The 22008-nt window shown below is 41.6% G+C and overlaps 1 protein-coding gene across 2 annotated transcripts in view; it reads left to right on the top strand.

The window, feature by feature from the left end:
* The window catches only part of sp3a (sp3a transcription factor), a 60072-nt gene that overhangs the window by 4295 nt on the left and 33769 nt on the right, over positions 1-22008 (top strand). For both annotated transcript variants that reach the window (XM_084313960.1, XM_084313961.1), the window contains exons 4-5: positions 12532-13419; positions 14942-15362. In XM_084313960.1, coding sequence (XP_084170086.1) covers positions 12532-13419; positions 14942-15362 — 1309 coding nt within the window. The remainder of the gene's footprint in view (positions 1-12531; positions 13420-14941; positions 15363-22008) is intronic.

Raw genomic sequence — 22008 nt, 5'->3', positions numbered from 1 at the left:
ATCAAATAGTCTCTGTGATGCAAAGACATAATCTATTCTGGATAGTGTATTATGTCTCGCAGATCGACAAGAGTACTTTCGGGTTGTGGGATTAAGTAACCGCCATAAGTCATTTACACCTGTAATCTTCGACCAATCCTTTAATGCCTTCGATGAATTCTTTTGTTCGCTGGAAAAGGCGAGGTAAGATTGGTCCATCCTTGGGTTCCAGATGGCATTAAAATCCGCTCCTATTATAAATGAGTAATCGGGAATGTCTAACATTGCATTGGTTAGTGTAGTGAAGAAATCTTCTTCGTACAAATTTGGGGCGTATACCGCTATCAACGCTATTTTCCTGTTATGTTCAATCTTAGCTATAGTTATCCGACCTTCTACATCAGACCATACTCCCTTTAGTACAATATTCAACTTACGTTTAACGACTATGGCTACACCCCGAGTTCTCGTACCAATAGAAGAGTGACTGATATTATGGTATATGTTGTCCGCTAATTTATCTATGTCTTTCCCTAGAATGTGCGTTTCGCTTAGCAGAGCAATGTCCACATGTTCTTTTTTCATCAGTGTGAGCACGCTTTTGCGTTTGAGTTGGTTATTTATTCCCCCGGTGTTCCATATCATTATATTCAAACTAGCCATAGTCTATACATGTTGCATTGTAATTTTTGGTAATGCTTCTAGAGTGCGAGGCAATAATAGATATACATCCCACTAGTGAGGTCCCGTTGAGAGCCGAGCTTAAAAACATACATATATACAAATAAAAATCCCCTACCCTTCCCTCCCACCGAGAGTCGTACAGGATTGTGTTCCATGAACACAACCTTTGCGTATGACTCCCTCCCTTGCACCACCGGATATCCCAGAATGATCCAATTATCCTTAACATTCCTATGTATACCATAGGATCTAACACTCTAAATTCTACCATAAGTAGAATGTCGACTGTGGCTTGGCCACTTTCCCGTAAAAAATAAATAAATAAAAATTTAAATGAGATAAAACTAAAAATAAAGACCAAAAATAAGCTTCAATTGTCATGCCCTAATCACTTACATTTTATATGAACTTGTGTAATTTATAGTAACCCATGAATAATATGAAGGTATTGGACTGAAGAGAGAGCCTCAATAAATCAGAGAGAGCGGATGAAAAAAAAAAAAGAAACAAGTAAAAGGAAGAGAACATTAACTTAGATCTTAAAAGAGCATTGCTATGCTTAAACATCTAAAGTATAAATTGGAGAAGTAGTGGAATTATTTCCCATTAATAAAAAACAGTTTTTAAATACGTATATGCAGCATTTCCCCTGACCGGGGTGGGCGATGATCGTTGTGTAGAGTGATCTTTCAGCCGGCCGGCTATGATGGTTCTGTATCTAGATAGCTGTTGATTATTCCCCCGAGGGGCTTCTGGTAGAGTGAATGACCACGTATTGCTGATATTCCAGAATGTTCCATATATCAAAGAATGATTAGATGTTCTAGATTATTCCAATATGTCATTTTTACATTGTTTGAATGTTCCAGTATGTTCTGGAGTGTTCCAATCTTGAATCCAATATGTCCGCAATAATATAAACTCGTCGGGGAAAGCATTCAAAAACTCTGAGCACGTAGGTCTCTCTGTCCCAAATCCTCGGTTATTAAAGATTGTACTATATGGTGACCTTGCATAACAGAGATTATAAGGCCATTTATACACTATTCTGCGTGTTGTGCAGACAAGAATTTGGCTGCATCTTCAGGCGAGTTGAGGAGAACCCTTGCTCCTTGTTTATCGACAATGCGAAGTATTGCAGGGTATATTAGTAGGGGTCTGTATTTCTCCAGGTATAGTTGAGACATCACCGTCTTGAACTTGGCACGCAGTTCCACTACATCACGACAATAATCTTCAAAGCAGTGTATTGGTACATCCATGTATTTCAGATTGCATTTCATCCTGCGAGTTTCACGAATAATCATTTCTTTTATTCTGACTTGGCGCAGGATAACCAATATCACTCTGGGCTTAGCGTTATTGCCAATGGAGCGGGTCCCCAATCTGAAGCACTGTTCCACCTCTGGTTAACCGTTTTGGTAGTGCGGCGACCGTCTGTTGTGTGGTAGTAAAGGGTTGACCTTCTGTCGTGTGGCAGTGAAAGGGTTAAAACCGGCTGTCGTGTGGCAGTGAGAGGGTTAACTTTCTGTCGTGTGGCAGTGCGAGGGTTAACCGGCTGTCGCGTGGCAGTGAAAGGGTTAACCTTCTGTGAGTTGTCGCAGTGAAAGGGTTTAATCTACTGTCGTGCGGCAGTGAAAGGGTTAACCTTCTGTGTGTCGCCACAGTGAAAGGGTTAACCGTTTTGGTAGTCCGGCAGTTTCAAGTTCAAGTTTCAAGTTTCTTTATTAGTTGTCATACAGAAGTACAGAATACTTTTATATAAAATGCTTCTTTCTTTGCTTGCTTCTTCTTTCTTTCTTACAGTGAAAGGGTTATTAAAGAACCAAACAATTGACTGGCGTACTTGGCAGGCTTATTACCTTGGGGACAGCTTCCCTCAGGCCATCAATTAATATTTAGTTAATAATATACAACCACTAGCAAGAGCGTTATTAATTGGTTTGTGTATATCATGACACAGGTATATACACACACACACACACACACACAGACACACACAGAATAATAATAATGATAAACGTTTTCTCCAAAGAAAGCTTTTAAACGTCCCATATTGTGGAAAAACTCACTTTTTCTGTGTTTGTGCACATATGTACATGTGGGTCTCTCTCTGATGAGCCTATTAACACTGAAACTGTGAAATAAGACAACCCAGTCAGATTTTGCACCCGGCCCGGTATCCAGAAGCTGTGCCTTTTTTTTAAACGAGTCGCTTGGACTTCCGTCTTTATGTGATGTCACAGGGAGAAGCTCTTGTTGCAATGTGCGGTCCTTGACACGTGATTGCGTTTGAAAAACACGTGGCTTGCTTGTGAATCTTATCCTTTCTACCTAAAGTTGAACCTAAAATATGTTTCTGATACAGTTTTTTTGGGAGTGAGTTGGATATGATATTGCTGTACCTACCTAGGGTCCTATGAAATCCGTTTTTATCTTTTCCTGTTTTCGGATTTCTTGGTTTTTAATTTAAATATTTTTTCCTTTTGGATTTAACAAAAAAAATACCTTTACTTTAACTTTAATAACAGTGTTCAGTGTCAGTTCAGTTATGATCTTTTTCAGTTCAGTTCAATGCAGTTCAACTGCCAGTGCCGTGCAATAACTAAATAATAACTAAATAGTTAAATAATAATTTGTTTAAAAGAAGAAAACAAATTTAAAATGTCATTTCTTTCAAAGATATGTCCTTTAAAGGTTCATGCTTCTCCCCATCTCTGGCTGACATGTGATACATGATGGTTAGGCGCTTTGTGTTTTCCTCAGTGATGGATTCTCTTTTGGCAGTCAGCAGCGTTTTGTACTTGCTGAAGCTTCTCTTTTTAAGTTTAAATATCAACATTATCTGGCCATCCTCACAGTAAATACTATCAAACTCCTCTGACCTCATCTGGTCTTTCCAGAGATGGGATGGGCACGCACGCGTGCACACACACAGAGAAAGGGAGAATGGCTAAATCAACTATCCAGTTAGTTTTTATAGTGTAACGTTTGGCTACTAGAGAGAGAGAGAGAGCGAGAGAGACTCCCGTTATGTGCAACGCATCTGACGCACTGCGTTCCGTTGTCTCAGAATGGATTTGGTAACTTGTCATTTCTGCGTCTCTGTAGACCGTGCCACGTCACAGTTTTAAAGTCGTAGTGACGATTGATTTATATGAAAACTGATTTATGTATAATTAAAGCAAATTCCACGCCATTCCGCGATAATTCAAAATTCTGTGTTAATATCTCAATTCCGTGAAATACTCCGCGATTCCATCCATGGGGCCCTATGTACCTTGAGTCATATTTGATCTGCAACGCCTAGTTTGATCTGAATTTAGTTTGTGGGCAGGAGCAGCTCATTTTCATTTAAAGGTTCAGGCAGAAACAGCACATTGAGAACAGGCCTGAAACAGAGGGGTTTAGATGCATGCTTATTGATTATTATTTGGAAATTACAAGCGCATCATAAAAACAAATGATCATGACCAATTTGTATTCCTGAGGATATCAAAAACATATCATATTTAAAACATAAAAACTAGGGCTGGTCTTAAATACTTCGAAGCAAAATCAACTCTGCCTCTCTTTGTTAATTACAACAAGCAATGCTGTTTGTTATTTAAGATGAGGTCGGACTTAGGGATGGGTACCTTTTCACATTTGAACCGATACCGGTACCTGTGAATTGATACCGGTACCCAACGGTACCTTTTTTCGGTACTTTAGTCTCAAGAAATTTAATTTACCTACCTCAGTCGTAAAAAAAAAATATCCAAACTTCAAATAACTACAATTTCGACAGTTTTCGGCTTGTCATTGCTCCGACTGCTTTGTTGTTGAATCAAGTCAAATCCTAGGTAAGCATATATTGTGCGTGTGAACGTTGCCATGAAAAGTAATTTTTTTTCTCTCTCTCTCGGTATCTCACTTGATTCGATACTCGGTAGTACCGACGTGTTTCGGTTCGGTACCTCAAAAGTACCGAATTCGGTACCCATCCCTAGTCGGACTCGGCACTGACAGATTTGTGTTCATTGTGCTGCTTTTATAAAGCCTCAAATGACTGCTTACAATATTTCATGGAAGCAAAGTGTTTAGTTTGTCTCAGATTTAAAAAGGTTTAAACTTTACAGCACTGACAAAGTTGAACAAAGTGCTGTACAAGTCCCACAACATAAAAAAGAAATAAAAAATTATAATAATAATAATATATTTATATAAACAAAATATGTATTTCGAAGCTTTGAATTAAAATCGAATCTCGGCCCAGAAGCTTCGAATTCCAAAAAAAATCGAAGGTCAGCCCTAGTAGGCAGAGGTAGTTCATTCCAGAGTACTACACCTGTGTGAAAAAAAGGAGCTTCTAGCTATCTTACTCTTAACTTTAGGAACACTGCAAGACATAATTCTAGCTCTGGTGTTATGATTGTGTAGCTCTCTTACCATAACCACATGACCTTTCAAATATCCAGGGGCCCAGGGCTGTACGCTAAGCTTTTTCACTAGGGGCACACTTGCCCCTAAATGAGACATTTAGAGGCAAAAAATATTTTTTAGGGGCACATTTTTAAATAACAATTTTACCATTATTTAAAAAATATGTTCCTCCTGCCTCATTACTGTGGTCCTTTTATTTAACATTTAAGTGCGTTTGTTTTCAGGTTTGTATCTTTTATAATGAACCAACCGAGAAAGTGTGTAAATCACTAATAGAACAAAAACAACAAACTGTGTGTGTGTGTGTGTGCGCGCGCTTGTGTAGTGCTCCTTGAATGAGATCACCACAACACACACACACCATTGCATTAATCAGGAGGACAAGAAACTCTGCATACATTTGTTTCACAATGAAAAGTGCTTTAGAAATCAAATGAATTATTATTGTAAATAACCCCATGAAAGGTTTATTATTTGTATGGGTAATTACCTGCTTCATATTTGTGATGTTACTGGTTTCAGGGTGTGCCTAAAGTGATCAATGTGTTGGGCCGTTTATAGAGATCTATGCCAATTAATGTTTATGTATATCCGGGACTTTTTTTAGTAAGAATTGAGAGGGGATTTGTATATGTGACCTTTATTTTGAAAACCGTGTTGCGACGCAACCTTATTTACATTTGCGCTTTTGACAGTGAAATGTTCAGTCCAACTTAGCTCGAAGGAAAGGTTTAATTGACCCGTATGAGGCTCTTACGGTAGGACTTTGATTGTTTATAGAAGTGGAATGTAATACTATGCTAAACGAGAAATAAACAGTTTGTGACAGCTAGTAAAGTTGCAAGCCACTTTCATTTCATATACGGGGACACCGTGACAATTATTAGTATTATCTTATTTGCATATTGTCTCATTATTAGATAGATAGATAGGTTGATATTTTATAAATTTAAGTAGACAGTATTTCACGTCCTAATAGTGGGCTACTACTACTCACCTAATGGCTGAACCTGAACGTTAGAAGTGTCCGTGTCCCCGTCAATCAATCATCACATCATCACGTCAATCATCATCATCTTATCATCTCTCCACATCGGACGTGGACTGATATCCACTCCGTTGTTCTTGCAGAGCAAAATTTGTATCTTAAATGTATTGAAATGAGGTGCTTCTTTGGCGATGCAATAGTCCATATTGAAAGGAAGAGAGGCCACGTTCAGTTTCGTTTTGCTAGGAATTATGGGATTTGGTGTTGGATGTATAGACTACGCAGATAGGGACATGGTCTTTAATCGCACGATAGACTACAAGTACCAAGTATATAGCGTGACCTAGATTCACTCCACACGCAAATCTTTTTTTTCACTCAGGCTATCTGTGATCGCAGTAAGTTCATTCATTGCCGACAGATTCTTTCATAGCACCACGACATTGTGTCGCACTGACCGCTCGCGTGAGTGGCGTCATCACACGCCTTGGATCATTTAGGAGTGAAATGCGAATGCAAGGCTTGAAAGCACTACTCGCAAGCCCGCCCCCAGATAATATTTACCAATCGCAACGGCCAATTAAAGGGGCAATTCGCGATCATATCATCGCAGTGTACAGGCCTGCAGGGGCCCTGTCGTTAACAATGTTATACATGTGGTTTAGCTTAAGTTGTTTTACTCTTTTATCTACTGGTAATAGTCCTACTTCTTTTCTTTCTATCGGTCCTATATGTCTCCTATATGTTTAGCATACACACACACATTGTTCTGTGCAACCTGCAGTTTATTTTTGAGCTTTTGGGAAATATCACTATACCATGCAGAACAAGCATAATCGAAATGACACTGGATTAGAGATGCAACTAATAATTGTTTTACTTTTAGGTTTAGATCACGTGTGTATCTTATCTATATAGAAATGTGACTTTCTTTGCGACTTTGGACAGGACTGTCACTGCGATTTCTTCTCCAGAGACAGACTGGTCAAGAGTGATTCCTAGATATTTCACACTTGTTTTGGCCTCTACGAGGTTCCCTTCACTGTACTGTGATCGTTTTCCTCTTCTTGAGATGACTGCTTAGGGTATTAAAGGGTATTAAAATGTCTTAAAAAGCATTACATTCATAATTCTCAATTTAAGGCCTTAAAAGGTATTAGAAAGTCGTACATTTCATTTGCACAGGTATTCAATTTTTGGGGGGCTGCCCGGCTGTCGGGAGATGAAATCATATTTATGTTCATGTTTTTTGGGGGGCTATCGGGAGCTTGGTGTGTCTGGTGAGAGCTTGTATGGAACATGCAATAATACACATTTTAAAGTCCAGTCGCCAGTTTAGTGTCGCTTTAGTTTTTTTCGCTAGTATGGTTGTGAAATTAGTAGTCATTTTAGTTCTAGGCGGTATTAAAAAGGTCTTAAAAAGTCTTACATTTAACTTGATGAAACCTGCCCATATCCCAATGCTAGAATGGCAAAAGAAAACTTCAAAGACATGTTTAGGGACACCAAAGACCTATTTAAGGACTATATATACTATGAATAATGTGGCCTTTTAATATCCCCAACAAGACACGTTTAGGAACATCAAAGACCTATTTAATAAGGACTATATATACTATACTATGAATAATGGGACCTTTTAATATCCCCATTTTCAAGCTGTGTCACTTAATGCGTTATTGGATGAAGCACAGAGGCTGCAAACGGTTAGGACTCTAAACGATTTAGAGTAAAAATAGAATTACACCGGTCAATACAACAGTCATAACCAGCATCTGTTGCTCAGCCGGACCTGTTTTGAAATCATGTCCGGACGTTTTGGTCAAGTTTCAAGTTCAAGTTTCAAGTTTCTTTAATAGTTGTCATACAGAAGTACAGAATACTTTTATACAAAATGCTTCTTACTGTTGCGCTCCAGAGACTGTGCAAGACAAGATAAGTATGAAATAAAATAACATAGTAAAATTAGAAGTAAAAAAATGAGGTCACAGTGTTCAGTTTAGACATATGTACAATGTTCGATGCAGAATAGACGTAGTTACCATACAATATACAATACTGTGCAGTGTACTAATATACAATACTATATAGTGCAAGGCAGAAATGGAGAAATGGGATGAGGTACAATTTAGGTGCAATTTACAGTAAGGTGTACGAGTTGTAGTGCAAATCCTTTACCAATAAATATAAAGTGTAAAGTGTGTTTAGGTGATCTAAAGTGTGGAGAGTGGGTGCTGCTGCAGTGTGTTGTTTGTTTAAGTGAGTGTGGGTGTGTGTGCTGTGTGCATTTGATGGTTGTTGCATAGTGATTATTGTTCGTTTAGCAGCCTGATGGCCTGGGGATAGAAGCTTCTTCTGAGTCTTTCTGTGCTCGCCTTAAGACTCCGGTATCGCTTGCCTGACCGCAGCAGTTCAAAGAGGCAGTTGTTCGGGTGGCTCGAGTCCTTAATAATTCTCTTAGCCTTCCCCTTGCACCGCTTGTTGTAAATGTTCTGGAGGGTGGGAAGCCCCCCTCCAATTGTGCGTTCGGCTGAACGTGTCACTCTTTGTAGTCTGCTACGGTCTTGTGCAGTGCTATTCCCAAACCAGGAGGTGATGTTGCCGGTCAGGATGCTCTCTATTGTACATGAGTAGAAGTTCCTAAGGATCTTCTGACTGACTTGGAACTTCCTTAGGCGCCTGAGGAAGTAGAGGCGTTGTCGTGCCTTCTTCACAACACTGTCAATGTGTGTGGTCCATGTCAAGTCCTCGGATATGTGGGCTCCGAGGTACTTGAAACTGTTCACTCTCTCAACCGGTGCCCCGTCGATGCTGAGGGGGCTGTAGTCCTTGACCCCCGACCTCCTGAAGTCCACAATCATCTCTTTTGTTTTGCTGACGTTCAGGGAGAGGCAGTTCTCCTGACACCACTGTGACAGGTTCTCTACCTCTTCCAGGTAGGCCCTTTCGTCGTTGGCAGAGATCAGGCCCACCACTACTGTGTCATCAGCAAATTTGATGATGGTGTTGTTGTTCCGCTGTGCTACGCAGTCATGTGTGTACAGGGAGTAGAGGAGGGGGCTCAGAACACAGCCCTGGGGGGCCCCTATGTTGAGCGTGATGGATGAGGAGGTGCAGTTGCCGGCTCTTACCACTTGGGGTCTGCCCGTCAGGAAGTCCAAGACCCACTGGCAGAGGTCATAGTTCAAGCCCAGGTCCCTGAGCTTGGCTATGAGTTTGGAGGGGACTATGGTATTGAATGCTGAGCTGTAGTCGATGAACAGCATTCTCACATAGTTCCCCTGCCTCTTGTCCAGGTGTGATGCTGCTGTGTGCAGCACATGGGCTATGGCGTCCTCCTGTTGGGGCGATATGCAAATTGCAGAGGGTCCAGGTTGATGGGGAGGGAGGAACAGATGTAGCCCTTCACTAGCTTCTCAAAGCACTTCATGGCTATGGAGGTGAGGGCTACAGGGCGGTAGTCGTTGAGGCAAGCGGGCGTAGATTTTTTGGGTACAGGGATGATGGTGGACTTCTTCAGACAGGTGGGGATGACAGCCTGTTCCAAGGACAGGTTGAAAATGTCAGTGAATACCGGGGCCAGTTGGTCGGCACAGACTTTTAGGACGCGGCCGGGGATGCCGTCCGGTCCTGCTGCCTTCCTGATATTCACTTTTTTAAAGATCCGTCTCACCTCATGCTCTGTTACCCTGAACACTGAGTCTCCATCAGCAGACCCCCCCCCCCCCCCATTGCCGTGGTTTGTAGGCTGGTGTTGTTATTCACAGCCTCAAACCTTGCATAGAAGGAATTGAGATCATTTGCTAAGGAGATGTCACTGTTCAGTTTGAGGGGGGTGCCTTTGTAGTCTGTCATTGTTCTGAGGCCCTGCCACATGCCTCTAGAGTCAGCCTTTTTTCAAACTGAAGTTCAACTTTATCCCTGTAACGCCGTTTTGCCTCTATTACTGCTCTCCTGACGTTGTATCTTGCCATCTTGTGTTCTTCCATGTTGCCTGTCACCAGCCCGGTGTTGTATGCTGATGTGCGCACTTTCAGAGCCTCACGGACGGATTTGTCTACCCAGGGCTTTTGATTTGGGTAGATTTTAATTTTGGTGGAGGGGATTGTTTCTTCTACCAGAGTACAGACATAGTCAATCACCGTTTCGGTGTATTCGTTAATATTGGCTGTGTTATCACGGAATACACTCCAGTCTGTGCAGCTTGGAGTGACTCCTCTGACGTCACGGCCCAACGCTTAACCTCTCGCGAGACCACCGGCGTTCGCTTGAGACTTTGTTTGTACTTTGGCAAAAGAAAGATGGCGGCGTGATCGCTTTTACCGAATGGACTAAGAGCCTGTGACTTGTACCCATTCTTAAATTGCGAGTATACATGGTCTAATATGTTCTCGCCTCTGGTGGGACAGGTCACATGCTGATAGAAATTCGGCAACACCTTTTTAAGACGCGCGCTGTTGAAATCACCCAGAACCAAAATGGCAGCGTCAACATTAGCTGTCTGGAGTTTGTTTACCTCGTCGTGAAGTTTTGAAAGTGCGACCCCAGTGTTCGCGTGTGGTGGAATGTACACTCCGATGAGGATGATGGACGTTAACTCTCTTGGGAGGAAGAAGGGTCGACATTTTATCGTGATAAACTCCAGGTCTGGGGAGCAGTGGTTAGACAGTTCCTTTGTGTTGCCTAAATCGCACCACTCCTTGTTTATCATGAAGGCTGGTGATGTCAGTGATGGAAAGCATTATTATACCACTAGACCAGGGCTGCCTACACTCAAAGAGGGTCCTTCTGCGTGACTGCATTCACACGGACCATAATGGGGAACGTCACAAGTAATGTTTTCCCCAGATCGATTGATCGCATTAAATACTCGAGTAGTGATCGATTCATCATGGAGGGAAATCTATTTTTAGAACGCATCTTAAAAAAATGCACGGCAGCGGCAATAACCATAACACGGCAATATACCCGATGGCGCCGCTTAATGTCAAAGCGGTCACCGTTACCATTTGTAATAATTACATTACCTCCACTCTTGTCTGCAGCAGGTCTCTCTCCGCTCACGGAACGGCAGATTTCATGTTTTGGTACAGGGTGGGTTTTTGGTTTTGGTTCGTTAGTCATCCTGGTCAAAGATATTGATCAGGTTTGTTTATTAATGATCACAATAAAATACCGGCCCGTACACATACTTTACGGTGACATGCTTGGTTCTGTATGAGCCCCTGAGCGAGTGCTTCATACAGTAACGGCAGACCAGATGATGGTTCTGCCAGGCACGGAGACGGGAGTGTTTGGGTCCGTGTAGCACGACTAACCGGAACACAATATTATGGTTCTGCAATAAGGGTTCTGCCAGGCGAAATATGCAATGAAAACCTTTTTTTGAATTATCCATGAGGGGGTTTGGCCAGTGATTAATAATAACCCTGAACTTTCCCTTTTAAAGATTTTACAGTGCTGTAAGTGGTATTATTTTGTTAAAATAGGTGTGTCATGGGTTTCCCAGTTCCTCCACTCTGCAATAAACACAAAATAAATGTTCTGGTATCCCTTTTCACTTCAATCCAATCCAATCAGGAGAGAGAACCCTATAGATAGATAATTTGACTTATTTCAAGAAATCTTACCAAGCCAAATTTGCTTACTGCACTGGCAGATTTTTATACTTGTTTCAAGCACATATTTGCTTAAAACTAGGTTTTATTTCTTATTTTGTCAGCCAATTTTTGCAGTGAGAGGTATCTCTCTCCTGATTGGATAATGCGGGAACAGGATACCAGGAAATGTATTTTGTGTTTACTGCAGTCAGTGATGGCCGTCAGAATGTAGAGGTACTTAAACACTTATCTTAACACTTACAGCACCTTTTTGTTGCATTGCTTTCGTTTTTTATTGTTTTATTGTGGATCCCCATTAGTCTACACCAAGGTGAGACTACTCTTCCTGGGGTCCAAACATTTAAAATACAAACACAATTTTTTTTAAATACAAATATAAAACCACAAACATTGAAGTACTCGCAAGAATACATCACAACAAACAGACCAAGTGAATCAAAGCTCACTCAATATTCATAAGTCGGATATCACAATTCTCCAACCATAGAATACATATTCCATAATCAGTCCATAAGAACAAAACAGATAAACTCGTTTATATGATTTTAACTCATAATATAGCATAACTTTTCTCAAGTCACCGATCACCTTTATATTTCCATATTAATTTCCATAATAAGTCAATGACCAAAATGTATCTCGTTATTCCAGAGCGCAATTTTTTAAACTTTATTTCTAAACATAAATTTGTTCCTTACCATAGTTATATTTCTCTGTATACTATTCCGATAAGCAACTGCTCTATACATTACCGTCTTTTTCAGAGCATTTGTTTGTCGTTGTCTATAAGTCCTCCATTGTCTCCCCCTCCCCCCCCCCCCCCCCCCCCCCCAGACGACGGACCACCTCACGTCCATCCAGCTGACGGGGAGCGACCGGTGGGAGGTGTTGAGCCCCCAGACGGTGACGGCAGCGGGGGGCAAGGACGACCCCACCGGCATGATCCACATCCAGGGTCAGGGCATCCTCACGTCCAACGGACAGTACGTTCTCCAGGGCCTCCAGGGTCAACCCATCTTTGTGACCTCGGGGCTCGACGCCTCCTCCTCCGCCCACACAGCAGTGCCTAACATCCAGTACCAAGTGATCCCTCAGATCCAGACGGCTGACGGCGCCGGACAGCTGAGCTTCTCGTCGCAAGACGGCGCCACGGCGGGTCACCACCAGATCCAGATTCTGCCCGGCGACGGCAGCCAGAGCATCCTCACCACTGCCGCCAACCACCAGAACCTCATCTCACAGACGGGCCACGTCCAGCACATACAGGGCCTCTCTATCGGGAACTCCGCCTCCTTCAACAGCCAGGGGCAGGTGGTCACGAACGTGCCTATGGGTCTGCCGGGGAACATCACTTTCCTGCCCATCAACAGCCTGGACCTGGACTCCCTCGGCCTGTCCGGTGCCCAGACCATCGCCACCGGCGTCACCGCCGACGGCCAGCTGATCATGACCGGCCAGTCGGCGGAGGAGGAGGAGGAGGAGGGCTCGGAGGGCTGCTTGGAGATGAAGGGCCACGTCCTCCTCTCCCAGAATGACTCCGACCACGCGAACCAAGGGATCTACGTGCCGACGTCGTCCGCCGCCGCGGGCGAGTCGGGCGGGGTTCTGCTGACCACGCAGGACGCCGCCTCGCTGTCGTCCATGGAGCAGCAGCACGCGGACTCGGGGGGCTCTGTCCTCCAGGAGGCCTTCGTGCAGCAGAACCAGGTCCACAACATCCAGGTAGGGCTGGGGGGCGATTCTTGCTAAAAATGTGAATCACGATTTTTCCCTCTCTTAAGAATTGTGATCACTATTCTCTCACACGATTCTTATTCAATAAAATCATTTATTGCACTCTTTCTTAAACAGACAACATAACATATATCAAAGTGCTTGACTTAAAGGAAAACTCCCAACATTTTGGGAAATTAGCTTATTTGCCATCTACCCTGGAGTTAGACAAGAAGATGCATACCTTTTTTCTTCTCTGTGCATGTAGTAGGAGTAGGAAGACGTGCACCGTTAGCCTAGCTTAGCGTCAGTCACTGGAAGTAGGTTCCTCCATTAGCCTAGTTCCCAACGTCTTCCTACTCCTACTGCATGCACAGAGAAGAAAAAGGTATGTATCTTCTTGTCTAACTCCAGGGTAGATGGCAAATAAGCTAATTTCCCAAAATGTTGGAGTTTTCCTTTAAACTTAAAAGTCTCTTGTAACATACAAAATAACTCTAGTCAGAATCGTCATCATTTAAAAAAAGTAAAGTACCGGTCGGGTTTTTTTTTTTTTTTTTTTTAATATTAATACATATCACACAGCACAGGATGTTTCAAATGGGATTTGCAAGCACAGATGTATGCTCCCATTGCACCCTCAACACCCCAGACAACTATTTCCATGCCACCTGGCTCTGCCAACCTGTTCAAGACTTCTGGAATTCCGTCATCAATACACTATCCCGGGTCATGAGCTGCAGCATTCCTCTCTCCCTCTCCCTCTGCCTACTTGGGGATACTACTGCTATCAATTTATTAGTCCAGAACACCAAACCCCTACTCGTTTCTCTAGCTGTTGCCAAGAAAACTATCCTCTTAAACTGGAAGACAAGAAAAAATATGTGAATACTGGGCAATGGTTGGGCCTTCTCTCAAATTACATATCACAGGAAACAATCTCAACCGTGGATCACATCGAAGTCTCACAATTTAATAACATCTGGGAATTGCTTGTGAATAATCTAGGCTCCTAATCATAGGAGATTGACCTGTGAGCCGTCCACTCCACAACCCACCCTTCTCTCAATCCCCCTCCTCACCCCCTACTTTACTTACTCCCCTCTCTGCCCCCCCCCCCTTTCCCTTGTCATGTGTATTCGTTGTTGTCCTTCATTGTCCTTAGTTGTAATTTGTTTGTCAATGTCTAGTCTGAGTTCCCCCCCTCCGAGAGGGCAATGAAATATATTTTTTAAATATTTTTCTTATTTTACTACACTTTTTATTAAATTTTGTACTGTAAATAGTTAAAACGTATAATAAATAATAAAGTTGTCCCCCGAAGAGGGGGGGGGGTGGATGGAGTGCCCTCAAAAAAGAGCAGGGAAAAAAGCTTAAAAAAATATATATATTTAATATTAATTAATAATATAATATATATATATATATTTTATAAAGAAAATCGTCATAATTTTGAAATGAGATTGCATAGGTCTATGAATCGAGATCGCGATTTTTTTCCCCCCGATGAATTGCCCATCCCTACCTCCAGGTGTCGTCGGCGCAGCCCATCCTCCAGCTGCAGCAACTGCAGGGCGGCGGCCTGGACTGTCAGCTGGTGCAGGCGGGGGGCGGCGGGGGCCAGGGCCTGCAGAACGTGCAGCTCATCAACCCGGGCACCTTCATTATCCAGGCGCAGACAGTGACGGCGTCGGGGCAGATCCAGTGGCAGACCTTCCAGGTGCAGGGCGTGCAGAACCTGCAGAACCTCCAGCTGCCCACCACCACGCCGCCGCAGCAGATCACCCTGGCGCCCGTCCAGACGCTGTCGCTGGGGAGCGGCCAGCAGGGGGGCGGCCTCCTCCACCACCACCACCACCACCACCACGCGGGGCAGATCCCCAACCTGCACACGGTGAGGGTGAACTCGGTGGGCTCGCAGCACGACAGGGACATGAACAACAGCCCCGGAGGTAAGGAAGCTCCCTCTCTCGGTTACCGTCGGTAGTGCGATAGTAAAGGGTTAAGGCATAAAAACAAAATACTGTTTGGTTCCTGTTGGTTTGTCAGTTAAGGCCATGAGTAGGTAGGAATTCTTTTTTATTTTATTTTTTTATTTTATCTCTTCCTACGGCGACTATGGATAGGGCATTTCTTTATTTAATTAAAATGTTCACGACAACATGGATGCATGTACTCTGCCAGCATGTTTAATATCCATAATACTAAAGGTTTGACTAAGATTTTTATGAAATTTTTTTTATTTAAATTGTTTTGCAGTGAAAGGGTTAACCTTCTGTGTATTGTCGCAGTGAAAGGGTTAACCGTTTGGTAGTGCAGCAGTGAAAGGGTTAAAGGCATCGTGTCAGTGGAATAGGGGTGGGAATCACCAGAGGCCTCACGATACGATATTATCACGATACTTAAGTCACTCACGATACGATAGTATTGCGATTCAAAATATATTGCGATATGCTGAGTATTGCGATATTACTATTGCAATATATTGCGATGTATGACCTTTTTTTCAACTGCAAAGGAAAACTTTGTCAACATTGTTTTATCTAATAATAAAATAAAGTTTTCAGTCTGTTCATCTCATTTTCTCAAGCAGACGGATGACAACACTGTAATCTGTGTTGCATGTACCTGACAAACTGAACTGTTTGTATTACAGTCATATTCCAACTTAACCTGTTAAGCTGTAGGAATATTTCGCCTAAAGGTACATGCCTAAGTAAATGGAAGATTGCTCCACTTCTGCAAGGTCAATTTGCATGTTATTGGTATCTAGGAACATCTAGGGACCTGGGGGTATGTATTTCCAGTGTCAGAAATATTGTGTCTGTTACTAGGCTGAGTAAATTGTAATGAAGAAAAGGAGAATATAAATTATGATTTTTGCATCATTGATCATGTTAAATCTGCGGGGTATGAGAAAATGCTCACTGAGCTCATTCACCACCTTATTGAGATCATGTGTACAAATCTAAATCTAAGCAAATGAATAAAGGGAAGATGATTAAACAGAAGGATTTGTAGATACAGTAATTAATGATAATCGATTTTAATTATAAATTCATATTTGACCTTGAACTTGGCCTTATTATGGCCAAATCATATCATCTATGGATAGGGAAAATGCTCCTCTTTCCAATGACAGGGTTGAATCTGGATTTAGTCATTTCCTTGCGGTTTTTACGATAATTAGCATTTTTCGATAAATTCGTATTTCCGATAAATCGTATAAAACATCGGTAAAAATGAAAATATACACTTTGACTACTGTTTTTGATAGGGTTATGGTCTTCTTTACTCTTGGCTACAAAAAAAATATTTAAAAACATTAACCTCTTAACATCCAAGGGCCCACATGTGGACGATTCTTTGCCGATTTCTAGTGGCTCGGGTGTGAATTTCTTTTAATACATTATATAGATATAATTAAAGCCCTATTTGATTGCCCTTTCAGGTGACAAAATCCGTTCAGCGGTTCTCGAGTTACATGCCGATATGTGAGGCGTGCCCCAAAGTACGCAAAAGTACACATTACCACCCCTATAGGGGGACCGTAAGGCTTAACAACTGAATGCACACGTGCGTGCATGTGTGTGTGTGTGTATGGACTACTGTACTAGTCAAGTCAAGTCAAGAGATTTATTTGTCACGGCATACAAGTATACAATGAAATGCGGGTGGTCTTGCCCGCAACGATGTGCAAATAACATATAATAGTATCAACATTGTGCAATAAGCAAGTAACATTGTACTATTACAGGTATTGAAATGTGTATACTAAAAAATAAAAATGTGCATAATAAAATATCGATACTTGGCGTCCTTGTATCGATACAGTATCGCCACGCAAAGTATCGCGATACTATACTGTATGGATATTTCCCCCCACCACTAGTCAGTGGTATAATATAAACAGACATGTAGCCCCGCTAGGGATGGGTACCGAATCCAGTACTTAGTTTTAACACATTGAGTGCCACGCCCCTTCCGGGAAGTGACCTGGCCGTCCATTAACCCCATGTAAACGTAGTTGTAGATTGTAGAGCTAAACCTATATTTTATAGTATAGCTATGGGTCTAATAACGCTGTTGAGTGTCAGTGAGTTGCTTCCAGTCAACGTGCAATCAATCCGTACATTTCCGTTTTGAATATGAATATAGTTTGGGTGCTGAGTAATTCCAGGGAAAAGACGCGAAAGCAGCGTTTTTGTGTAATTCAATAAACACGTTGTAATTTTTCGCCTGATTATCGAATCTTCCTGAAATCAACGCTAGAAAACAGCCACACACATAAAACACAGATAGCTTCAATTTGCGGTAGAAATAAATATCAGATCAACGATATATTTATATATACCGGTAGTGTTCTTACCTTGTATCTGATGTAATGCAAAAAAAAGAATCCAATTATCTGATCGCCATTCCAGTTATCCACAGCGATCCTGAAGTTTGGACAAATTTCTTTTACAACTGAGGTAGGTAGATTACATTTTTAGAGACTAAAGTACAGAAAAAAGGTACCGTTGGGTACCGGTATCGGTTCAAATGTGAACGGTACCCAACCCTAACCCCTGCTACCAAAAATTAAGAATTAAGATTAAGGCTTTAAACTCTTGAGGCATCCCACCTAGTTTGTGCTGACAGTAGAAATATCTTCCGGGATGATATGGAAAATAATCCTTTAGCCTCCAGTGGTGTAAAGACTTGCGGTTGTGACTTTTCCCTGCATTAGACTCTTGGGCTCTAATCATGTGATTATTGCCAACCACCTGACTCTACAAAAGACATAGAAAATCTGATTCCTATCTGTGACGACCCAGCACAGTATCGGACAGACCCACCTCTAATGGAACTCACAAACGGACTTAGCTTAAGATAAGATATTCCTTTATTGATCCCTTGGGGGAATTCGGGCGTCATAGCAGCATGGGGGAGGGGGTACAGGTATGGGCAATAGCATAATAGTAGAAAGACATAGATATAGGCAATAAAATGCAATCTGAGTATAGAAATATGAGAAAATACAATAAATATAGGCAATAAAGAATTTTAATCTAGTAAACAGTATACACAAGGTGCAGTATACGCGTGGTACTCTATAACATCGTTATATTCTGTAACTGTGTAGCAGATGGATGGCCCCATCTATGAGCTTAACTATGCACCAGTCTTGAGTTTCTAGAAAGTCACTGGCTCCACTGGATTATTTGTTTAACCTACTTTACGGAAATGTTTTGGCTGGACATGTTGTGTGACCATAATTAGCTCATATTAGACGATGTACAATCTTGGAAGTCATGTTTGTTTTTGTTTAGATTTTGAAAGGCGCTTTCGTGCAGGATCGTTTTTCATACTGAGTAGTGTTGTCAAAAATATCGAAGTATCGATACATATCGATACTGAATATTTAAAACGGCTTCGATACTCATTTCCCGAAATACCGATACTTTCTGCAGTATCGGTACCAGCTGGCGCGTGTTCTACAGCAAGTTGTTGACACGCTGTTCAGAGCGCGCTTGCCCCTCCGCCTGCTCCGAGTCCAGCCCTCCCCCTCACAATCGCCGTCTTCAGTTTGTAAACAGAGCAGTGCAGAGCAGTGCAGTGGATCTCCATAAAGAAATGAAAGAGGTTCGTGACAGCTGCTCTTTCAACGTCACTGTGACTGAAGCATTAAACCATTAACTCTAGTTTAATACATGATACGTTGTCTACTCATGGCGCATAATATCAACAGCTGATTCGTTGTAACGTTACAGCTACCAGCTAACGTTAGCTACTGCTAGCTGTTAGCTCCGTTAGCTTAGCTGCCCACCTGTATAATTACTAGGGATGGGAATCGAGAATCGGAATCGATTGGGAACCGGTTCCTAATTGTCTGATTCCTGGAATCGCATGCCTCCGTGACTACCGATTCCTCTTATCGATGCCATGTTTTTCCGACAGTTGCGCATTTAAAAACAATAACGTTAGCTCCACGCATGTTGCTAACGAATTCTCTTTTGCAATAACGACCTGTTGAATGCAACTACAGTTCAATAGATTAAATTAGTTCTCAAATACATTATTTTATTTAAGTGTATAGTTAATACATTTTTTACAGTTTTTGTATTTTTCTGACATGGGGGCTCAACCATAAATGATAAATGACAATCAGAAATGTCAAGTTGCATGTTGTTATTCTAACCAGCTTAGTTTTTTTAATTTATTTATTTAATTTATAAATGTATCAGGAACCGATAAGGGAATCGATAAAGAATCGGATCGATAAGCAGAATCGATAATGGAATTGTATCGATAAAATCTGATCAATTCCCATCCCTAATAATTACTGCATGGAAACGGAGTAACGTTAACGTTTAAACGTTATGTCGAGGTCATACAATACTACAGTCGACATAAGGTTAACGTTACCCCGTTTCCATCAAGTGTTTAAATAGCAGCAATCTTGTTGAAAATGTAACGTTACTAAAATGCTCCGAGGAGCATAGTCTCTCTCTCTCGATCGCTCGCTCGCTCGCTCTCGTTATCTTTAAATAAAAATCGAAACCGTTACTAACTGTAATACAAACAGTTTGTCAGGTACATGCAACACAGATTACAGTGTTTACATCTGTCTGCTTGAGAAAATACCATGTTCTGCATTTGCAATAAAAATGATTGAAGTGAGAAGAACAGTTATTTTTAAATGTGTGATCTAAAGATAAACAAAGGGTTTTAAAAGTGTTATATTTATCTTCTCTTATAGTACCAGAGAGAAGCTGAGGAGAATCAACCAGCAACAAAAGCTAAATTTGTTTAAAAAAAGAAGAAAAAAAAATATATATATATATATATATATTTTTTTTTTTGATATCGAAATGGTATCGAAGTATCGATACTTTTCAAGGTATCGTATCGAAGTCGAAATTCCAGTATCGTGACAACACTAATACTGAGTGTCCTGGATGAGGTTTGGGGGGATGAGAAGCCCCTGAAGGCACGTTGGACCTGAGTGTCTGGATGAGGTTTGGGGGGATGAGAAGCCCCTGAAGGCAGGTTGGACCTGAGTGTCTGGATGAGGTTTGGGGGGATGAGAAGCCCCTGAAGGCAGGTTGGACCTGAGTGTCTGGATGAGGTCTCGGTGGTGGGGGTGGGGGGGGGGTGAGACTGATGCCATTTATGGCCTTAAATTCCCAACAGGACTCAGGAGTGTCTTGAAAGTGAAAGGCTGGTTTATTGGAAGCCAGTGGCGGGAGGGAGTGGAGAACCAGGGGTGACGTGCTGGGAATAAATGATGACTTTCAACTGGAGGATGATTTTTATTATATCACCCACAAAGTCTTACAAATGTACCAGTGTCTTTTCAATAGCCATCTTCAACAGTACTTCTATCACAACCAGGTACCAGTGATAATAATAATAATAAAGGTATAATGTGAAGGGCACCTCTATTGTAAACTTATTATAAGTTTTAAAAGTCATGGAAGGTAGTAGGATTAGTGTGGCATGAAATGTGAGTGCTGAGGAGCTGCAGAGAGCAGCGTGCGTGTCCCATCTATAAACGGCACGCGCATGGCTTTGTAATTAATTGGATCCTGAGCCTAATTGAAATATTGGTTTCTAATAAAAAAAATAAAACATGATGTCCATAACAAATGCCCCTCCCCCCCCATATTTTGATTAAGACCATATATTGCGCTAATCACATCCAAACCCCGATCTATAGTTTTATCGGCCGTATCAACGCGGGGTAATGATCACAAACATCCTTCCAAGAGTCTGATCTCTAGATGGAAAACGTGCTGTTTGGAACATTCTTTTTAACCCGTTGTAAATTGGAATATACAGTAAATGGTAAATGTCTGCATTTATATAACAGCTTTTATCCAAAGCGCTTTACAATTTGTTCCTCACATTTGACCCATTCACTCACATGTTCACACACCAATGGCGGAGGCGATCATGCAAGGTGCTGCCAACCTGCTCATCGTGAGCAATTAGGGGTTAAGTGTCTTGCTCAAGGACACTTCGACATGCTGCCTGGGAGGAGCGGAAATCGAACATGGAACCTCCGGATTACCAGACGACTGCTCTACCTCCCGAGCCACTGTCTCCCCCGCCAGTAGTTCTGGTTTAGTTCAGCGAGGTTACGAATACTACCAACGTGAACAAACCTTTTACAGCAAGATAATGAAGTGCAGTACAGGCTCAAAATCAAATCATAATAATCAAAATAATTAGTGGTGGGACTCGATTAAAATGTTTTATCGAATTAATTCGAGACTTTATAGTTAATTCATCCAAATTAATCTCATTTTAATCGCATATCAATATTTGATGCGAAAAGCAAAATGTTTCAATTCAAATGGATTTTGGTATACAAGTGAATCAATGAATATACATCATACATACGTTTAAGCAGCAACATCTTGTTTATTAGCTACTAAACAGACCAACAGGTAAATGCAATTTTTAACAAAGCGCAGCAATTTTAGGAATAATATATATATTAGGGCTGACCTTCGATTATTCTTTTGGAATTCTAAGCTTCGGGGCCGAGATTCGATTTTAATTCGAAGCTTCGAAAAATTAAAAAAAATAATTAAAATATATACAGTATAT

The sequence above is a fragment of the Notolepis coatsorum genome (genome assembly GCF_963971535.1).
Source record: "Notolepis coatsorum genome assembly, chromosome: 5".
Lineage (NCBI taxonomy): Eukaryota > Metazoa > Chordata > Actinopteri > Aulopiformes > Paralepididae > Notolepis > Notolepis coatsorum.
This window is presented reverse-complemented; position numbering and strand designations above follow the sequence as displayed.